Source organism: Galeopterus variegatus, unplaced genomic scaffold (assembly GCF_000696425.1).
Source record: "Galeopterus variegatus unplaced genomic scaffold, G_variegatus-3.0.2 Scaffold18421, whole genome shotgun sequence".
Classification (NCBI taxonomy): Eukaryota; Metazoa; Chordata; class Mammalia; order Dermoptera; family Cynocephalidae; genus Galeopterus; species Galeopterus variegatus.
In genome coordinates, this window is record NW_007744532.1 from 2,735 (window position 1) to 11,308 (window position 8,574).

An 8,574-nucleotide genomic window follows, 5' to 3' on the forward strand; every position below is an offset into this window, starting at 1 on the left:
GTATGGAGGTGCTAGAAAATGTCCCGCTGGCTCTGAGTGGTAAGTGTTTCTTCAGTGTCAGTTAGCATGTTAATTACAGACATCAGTTACAGGATAGCGGGTGAAGAGAACTTCTGCTGTGTAGTACTTGTCAATAGACAAGGTATTTTTTTATCTTCAAAATTACCTTCTAAGGCGAATTATATCAACCCAACTTTACATATGTGGTAACAGCCACCATTTCATGAGTGGAATTTGACCAAGAACAATGCAAAGACTTCTGTGTTCATTACTTTCTCTCCTCTTCATAACAATTCTATGATATGGGCTTAATTTTTACTCCAGTTTTACAGGAGAGTAAACTGATGCATGGAAATATTAAGCAACTTGCCTGAGGTTACCCAGCGAGGAAGTGAAAGACCTAGAACTCACGTTCCAGAGCGTTTGGCTTCCAAGTTAATGAGTCATGAGCGACTTGGGGCTCAGGGANGAACCTCAAGCTGGCCCAAGGTGAACTTTGTTTCTCCATGGAAGGTCTGGTTCAACTGGAAATGTGTCCCTTTACACCATGCAACATCACTGGTGTGCTTGAGAGGGTGTGTGTGTGTGTGTGTGTGTGTGTGTGTGTGTGTGTGTGTGTGAGAGAGAGAGAGAGAGAAAGAGAGAGAGACAGAGAGACAGAGAGACAGAGAGACAGAGAGACAGAGAGACAGAGAGACAGAGAGACAGAGAGACAGAGAGACAGAGAGACAGAGAGACAGAGAGACAGAGAGACAGAGAGATAGTTCTTGCATATTATCCATTTTTCTTTGCTTGTGACATATCACTCGGTCCCCTGTACTGTATACAGCTCATCTCCTTCCCTACTCTATTCCACAGGGCCTGGCTATGTGGAGCACTATGCTAAGAAAGATTCTGAAACTGTTTCCAGCTTAGTGGGAAATTCCACTGTAACTGATTAAGGTTGTCTGGCATGGGATTATGAGGGGGAAGTGGGACATATATTCCAGATATTTGTGATCTGTCATTTTGTCTTTACTAGATAATGGGGATCTGGAGACCAGGGTCTCTCTGTCCTTCATGACCTTAGCATAATACCTGGTATATATTAGACAACCACAAATGTTTGCTGAGGGAATGAATTAACGAATGAGCTGATTCACTCAATGCATGTTGATTAAGCACTGGGCTGTGGAGCCATCTCCTGGGTATTAGTCATTTTAGTGGTGCATTTCCTTAAACACCTTGTAGAAAATAACAGTGTACACCAAGAACTGGAACATCGAGCTATAAAATTGTACAACGATCTTCAATTCAGAAGGAATATTGGTTTTGGTAACATTACATGAGGATACTTCAAAAAGTTTGTGGAAAAATAGAATTAAAAGATAATATGAATCTTTCCATGACCTTTTTGAAGTACTGTCGTACATAAAGCTACTTTCAGTTTGTGCATATATTTATTTATTTATTTATTTTATTATTATTATTTTTTTNCATGTTAATTACAGACATCAGTTACAGGATAGCGGGTGAAGAGAACTTCTGCTGTGTAGTACTTGGCAATAGACAAGGTTTTTTTGTATCTTCAAAATTACCTTCTATGGCGAATTATATTAACCCAACTTTACATATATGATAACAGCCACCATTTCATGAGTAAAATTTGATGAGGAACCATGCAAAGACTTCTGTGTTCATTACTTTCTCTCCTCTTCATAACAATTCTGTGATATGGGCTTAATTTTTACTCCAGTTTTACAGGAGAGTAAACTGATGCATAGAAATATTAAGCAACTTGCTTGAGGTTACCCAGCGAGGAAGTGAAAGAGCTAGAATTCACATTCCAGAGCGTTTGGCTTCCAAGTTAATGAGTCATGAGCAACTTGGGTCTCAGGGAGGTTAAATAACTTGCCCAAACCTTCAAGCTAGTCCTTGAACCCCCAAATCAGGGTTTTTTTCCTCTCTCTCTCTTAGGCTAGAGCTCTTAAGGAGGCTTCCTGGGAAGGTTTCTTTACGGAAGGGATGGATAGTGTGTGTGATGGGTGGAGAGTCCCCTGGGTAAACTTTCCTGGGTCCCCTGTGTTCCCTCTCCAGGTCCTGTCCCCCATGCCCACTGGCTTATTCCACAGAGCCATCATGGAGAGTGGGGTGGCCATCATCCCTTACCTGAAGGCGCCCGATGACGAGAGAAGTAAGGATGTAGGTATATGGTTAGTACCTCTCCAAAGTCAGGAAACAATGTGGTCAGGAATCGATAGACTGTCACCTTCTCACCATATGGTTGGCTTTACTTAGTGACCGTGCCCAAGGAACCTCAAGCTGGCCCAAGGTGAACTTTGTTTCTCCATGGAAGGTCTGGTTCAACTGGAAGTGGGTCCCTTTACACCATGCAACATCACTGGTGTGCTTGAGAGTGTGTGTGTGTGTGTGTGTGTGTGTGTGTGTGTGAGAGAGAGAGAGAGAGAGAGAGACAGAGAGACAGAGAGACAGAGAGACAGAGAGATAGTTCTTGCATATTATCCATTTTTCTTTGCTTGTGACATATAACTCGGTCCCATGTACTGCATACAGCTCATCCCCTTTCTTACTCTATTCCACAGGGCCTGGCTATGTGGAGCACTATGCTAAGAAAGACTCTGAAACTGTTTCCAGCTTAGTGGGAAATTCCACTGTAACTGATTAAGGTTGTCTGGCATGGGATTATGAGGGGGAAGTGGGACATGTATTCCACATATTTGTGATCTGTCATTTTGTCTTTACTAGATAATGAGGATTTGGAGACCAGGGTTTCTCTGTCCTTCATGACCTTAGCATAATACCTGGTATATATTAGACGATCGTAAATGTTTGCTGAGTGAACAAATTAACGAATGAGCTGATTCATTCAATGCATGTTGATTAAGCACTGGGCTGTGGAGCCATCTCCTGGGTATTAGTCATTTTAGTGGTGCATTTCCTTAAACACCTTGTAGAAAATAACAGTGTACACCAAGAACAGGAACATTGAGCTATACAATTGAACAACGATCCTCAATTCAAAAAGAATATTGGTTTTGGTAACATTACATGAGGATACTTCAAAAAGTTTGTGGAAAAATGGAATTAAAAGATAATATGAATCTTTCCATGAATTTTTTTAATTACTCTCGAATATAAAGCTACTTTCAGTTTGTGCATATATTTATTTATTGGCCACACATGTATTGAGGGCCCACTGTTTTCCTAGTTCTGTTAGGACCTGTAAATTTATCTCTGGAGAAAGCATATCCTAAACTGGAAGAGAGGATTTTTTCACCTGGAATCCATGCATAGGTTTGGAGGTGGTTGAATGTCCTGCAATTGTTTGCAGTCTCCATACACTGTGCATTTTCCCAGGGAAAGGGACTGTAGCTCTCATTGGATTTTCAGGGCATCCATGACTCCTAGAAGATTAAGAACAACCACCTTCAAGGGACAAGTTCTACAAATATGGAATGTTTGACGACAGGGCAAGAAGGTGCTTAGCAATGGGCTAGGTAGGGAAGGTGGGGTCATTGGGGTGACAGATTTGGGGAAGAAGGGGTTTATTGGGGCTGAAATGGTCTGAAAGGACGTCTTGGAGAGTAGGACTTGGGCCTTAAAGAATGAGTGGGATTGGTGTAGAGACAGAAAAAAAGATGTTCAGGCCGTTCCAGGCTGTGGGTGGGGCTGGGGCTCGAGCAGAGCTTGGAATCTAACCCAGAGTCACGCTTCAGTTGGCAGTTAAGGACCTTGCAAAGCTGCTCTTCACTCTTGGGACTGCTGGCTCCATTTAACACCCCAAGGTTGGGTTCTGGGCACCATGAGGCCAACTGCCAGTGCAGCCAAGCACATGGGACTGGTCTCTCTGTGACCAGGAGTCTTGATTCTACTCCATGGCCACAGACTGACAAGGCCCCATTCCCAGCTCTGCTGCTTGCTAAAGATGACAAGGAGGGGCAGCAGGAGAGTAAGGACAGTGCAGTGCCAGCCTGTCCTCCTTGTGCACATTCCGTTGGAGGCGCATGGGGCTGGGGAGGGGCAGCAGGCAGGATTGCATGTCTACTTGCCAACTCTCACTTTCCTGGATGCTTCTGGTACCATGCTGACCTGGCTCTTCTCTGGAAACAGTTGCAGATGGTTGCGGATGCTTGTGGCTGCGATGCATCAGACTCCAAGGCCCTGCTGAAGTGCCTGAGGGCAAAGTAGTCCAAGGAGCTGCTGCGCCTCAGCCAGGTGAAGAGGGAAGGGAGGGTTTGGGGGAAGAAATCCTACTCCTCTGTTATTTATTTTGATTTGGGACTTGGAGAAGAGGGGGACTGGAAATTCATGGTAATACCTGTAAAAACAATGTGGGGTCTAGAACTTTTATAGGTAATTTAAAGAACTTGATGGAGCAGGGGTGCTGTCCTGACTAAGGAAAAGGTCGAGCAAAATACATGGGTTGTCTCTAAGTCATCGAAGGCATCTCACTGGGAAACGGGACCACACTTGGGCCACCTGTTCCCAGATGCTAAGGTCAAGATCAAGAGCTGGAAGTTCTATTAGAAAGCCATTTTGACTTGGCGTAACAGAGCACGTTCTAAAACCTCAGTTTTCCTAAAAAGGTCTGGGCTCCTTTAGAAGTTAGTGTGATGCCCACGTCTGCAGACATTCAAGCAAGTTCTAGCTGACTGCTGACAACTTTCAATCACCGGATGGTTAACCGGACTGGATGATCTTTTATGTCCCCTTCAGTCCTGAGAGCCTATGGTAGTCTTTGAAAGAGCAAGGCCAATTGTCTGTCAGATTTCAACATTTGCTAGTTATTTGGCCGGTACTGAATACCCGCTGTGAGCTGTGCTAGGGTCCATGAAATGGACAATAGTCCTTGACCTGACGTGTGTTAGGCTCTTTTCCGTTCCACCTTCTACCCAACTCTCAGAACAGAAACCTGAAAACACCATGCGTAGAGCCAGCTGTGGCTTTCTGAGACCCAGGAAATATCCAGCCCTGTCCATAGCACAGTGCTCTGAGGAAGAAAGACATCTCAGGAGGGTTTCCCACCAGCACCCACGTACTGGTCATGTCTTGCCTTCCCTATTTTCCCATTGCATTTGGCTAGTGGTTCTCAAACTTGAACATGCATTAGAATCACCTGGAAGATTTGCTAAAAGAGGTTTGCTGGGCTGCACCCCCAGAGTTTTGTATTCAGTAGGCCTGGAGTGGGGTCTGAGAATGTGCATTTCTAATAAGTTCCCAGATGATGCTGATGCTGCTGGTCCAGGAAACACACTTTGAGAGCCACTGTGCTAGGCCACTGTTTTTCCTCGGTAGATACTATTATTATTCCCATTTAGCAGATGAGAAACTAAGGCACAGAGAGAATTTAGCCTCGTTGCCCAAGTAAGTGGCAGAGCTGGCCAGGAACCGGTGCATTGGGCTGGGCCAGTAGTGGCTTATTTTTCCTTTTTTAATGTATTTTGACCACTGCTAGACTGGGTTGGCTGAGTTTGGTGAGGATTTGGGGATAGCAGATTCTGTGAACAGAAACGGCTGCTGATTTTTCTTTCTCTTCCTTTTTATACAAAGCAAAGTCTTTCACTCGAGTGGTTGATGGTCTTTTCTTCCTGATGATCCTCTCGAACTATTGACTCAGAAAGCATTTAAAGCAATTCCTTCTATCATCGGAGTCAATAACCACGAGTGTGGCTTCCTGCTGCCCATGGTAAGAATTCCAGCAGCCTTCCCTGTTGCTCCCTGAACAGTAATGCACGTGTTTGCTCCAACAGCTGGGCAGTTCCACAGGTGTCACCACGTGCTCTGAGGGCTGGAGCCCAGTGACCAAGCGCACAGTGGTAATCGTCCCTCTCTTTGCAAGATGGCAACTGAGGGCCAGGGGGAGTCGCGGCAAGTGTCTGCCTTGCTCCTCACACAGGTTTACTGTCAAGAAGCAGCTACATGAAAAGGAAAGAGAGAATTGGATCCACTTGGTCTTATTTAAAAACGTTACAAATGATCATTTCAATTAAACACAGTTACTACTTCAGAGCTGAAATTCACATAGGTTTAAAAAACTTCAGTCCTTCAAGCTTTTCATGTCCAACCTCAGTTCTAGCATTTTGACTTATGAGTTGATGCTCTCTAATGTTGTACAAGCTGCAAAAGTTTTAAATCATTATGTTCATTCCAGAAGAATGTACTGAGCATTTACTCTTCGCTTATATAAAACCAGAATTTGGTAGTGAACAGGTGACAGAGTCCCAGCTTTCTGTGAGCTTCAACGCAAGGTTGAAATGATGATTTCGGAGAGCATAAGCGCTAGGAGGGACACAAGTGGGGAGAGAAGGCTTCTGTAGGGACGACAGCGGGTGCTCAGGAAAGGAGGAAGGATCATTGAGCTGAGTGAGGCCTGGAAGCTGAGAAGGAGCCATGATTTCTCTCTCTGTGGTTTAAGACCCTCCTATTTGTAAAGAAACTTTTCATCTGTCTTCAGAAGACTGGAGGATTCAAATTCATAATAACATCAAATCTCGTTTATATAGACCAACCTCCTCATTTCAACTGGGGGAAATGGGGTGAAGAAATACGAGGGTCCCTCAAAAAGTTCATGGAAAGACTCATCCTTTCATTCAATTTTTCCAGAAACTGAATACCCTCATAAAGATGTTTGTCAAATTGCAAGGGTGGCTGCTGGCCATCGAGAGCCACAATCCTGAGTTCATTGGGCTGCCAAAGCACGTTCTGCTATTATTAATTTGACCTCCAGAGCAATTTGGGGGGATAACTACAGGTGGGGATTTTCGTCCTCATGTTGAAAATGAGGCAACCGAGTCACAGATTGCGGCTTATGTGAGGCCTGTCAATGACTTCTGGGTCTGTGCTAGGAAGAAGACAGGTGCTGCTGATGACAATCACCACCATAACCACTGTGACCATTTCCCAAGTGCCTTCCATGTGCCAACCGCATGCCATCTGTGCAAAAACCTGCAAACAGACATTATTATCCCTATTTTACGGCTAAAGAAACAGAGGCTCAGAGAGGCTAAAGTGGCTTTTCTAAGACTCCCAGCTAGTAAGGAGACAGTGGTGTGTAATTTTCGTGCATTTAGGCTCTGCCTTTAAATGCTAGATTCTCTGCTTACCTGCTGGGTGACATTCGGTGAATTGCCTAGAATCTCTGCACCTCTGTTCCCTCATCTGTGAATTAGGACTAATCTTAGTGTCCACTTCACAGGTACATATCAAGTAGACTGGCATATAGTAAGTGCTCGATAAATGCTAGACATGGAATGTTTCAAGTGACAGAATGGGAATTGGTGCCCAGATTTGCGCAGTTCAAAAGCCTGTATCAGTGCTGATATTCCATGTAAACTTGCAGTTAAACCCATTACTGGCTGTTGGAGACCACGGGAAACCCTCCAGAAACAAATCCCAGCTAATCAACATACACAGAGGGTTTGTAGTAGTTAAAATATGCTGTAGAGGACTTGAATGACTCTGAGGGTCTCCTCAGATTCCAGGAGCAGGTATGTTTAAACACCTACTCTAGTGCTTCATTACCCCCAAGTATGTTAGCAGAAAATGTACCAAGGAAATTCATTTGACAAGTGAATAGTCTTTCCATCCCCTCAGTTTTGAAGGTAAAATATTGCCAGGAAATGTTCATTTAACAGATAATTGCATGTAGCTCTTCCTGTGTACCACGCTCCATTGTAAGTGCTTTACACATATCAGCTCACTCGGTTCGCATGACAGCCGTGACAGGTGGCTGCTGTTGCGATCTTCATCCTGGAGAGTGACAGGGTGCAGATTCACGTCCATCCTACCCGGCTGCAGAGCTTCTGTTCTCAGCCACCAGGCTCATGGCTTCACTGCCTGACTCCCTGCTATGGGTTTCGCAGAGGCCCTGACTGCAAAGGTCTTTACAACGAGAATAAGAAGCCACCAGTTTTGAGATTTTTCTGGCTATTCTTTGATCTTGGTGTCGAAACCAAGTTGTGGTCTGCGTTAGGCACTTAAGGGCTGCCATAACAAAATACCACAGCCTCAGTGGCTTAAACAATGGAAATTTATTTTCTCACAGTCCTGGAGGTAGGAAGTCCAAGATCAAGGAGTTGGCAGGGTTGGTTTCTTCTGAGGCCGTTCTCCTTGGCTTGCAGATGGCCATTTTCTCACTGTTTCCTCATATGGTCTGTCCTCTCTGTGCACGAATTCCTGGTGTTTCTGTGCGTCTAGAGTTTCTATTCTTATACGGACGTCAGTCAGATTGGATTAGAGCCCACCGTGATGGCCTCATTTTAACATAATCACCTCTTTAAAGGCTTTATCTCCAAATACAGTCACATTTTGAGGTTCTCAGAGTTAGAGCTTCAATATGTGAATTTTGCAGGGACATGATTCAGCCCATAATAGGGGCTTTCCATAGGGCAGCCGCTGGGGTCCAATGAGGCCATAGGTATGACAGGGAATGTCTGCCTTTGACCAAATATGACAAGGAGAAATTCACTGTCTGACCCACCCACTAAGGCTGCCTCTACATGTGGCCACCTGGGGCTGAAAGGTGGTAGCCCAGGCCCTTGGAGAGACTGGTTTGCCTTTTGATGATCAGACGCT

The 8,574-nt window shown here is 44.6% G+C and overlaps 1 protein-coding gene across 1 annotated transcript in view; it reads left to right on the top strand.

The window, feature by feature from the left end:
* The window catches only part of CES5A (carboxylesterase 5A), a gene marked incomplete at its 3' end in the record, with an annotated part of 14,185 nt that overhangs the window by 2,339 nt on the left and 3,272 nt on the right, over nucleotides 1–8,574 (top strand). The window contains 5 exon segments of the mRNA XM_008564367.1: nucleotides 1,957–1,987; nucleotides 2,077–2,181; nucleotides 4,111–4,215; nucleotides 5,547–5,586; nucleotides 5,589–5,686. Of these exon segments, the coding sequence (XP_008562589.1) occupies nucleotides 1,957–1,987; nucleotides 2,077–2,181; nucleotides 4,111–4,215; nucleotides 5,547–5,586; nucleotides 5,589–5,686 (379 nt within the window).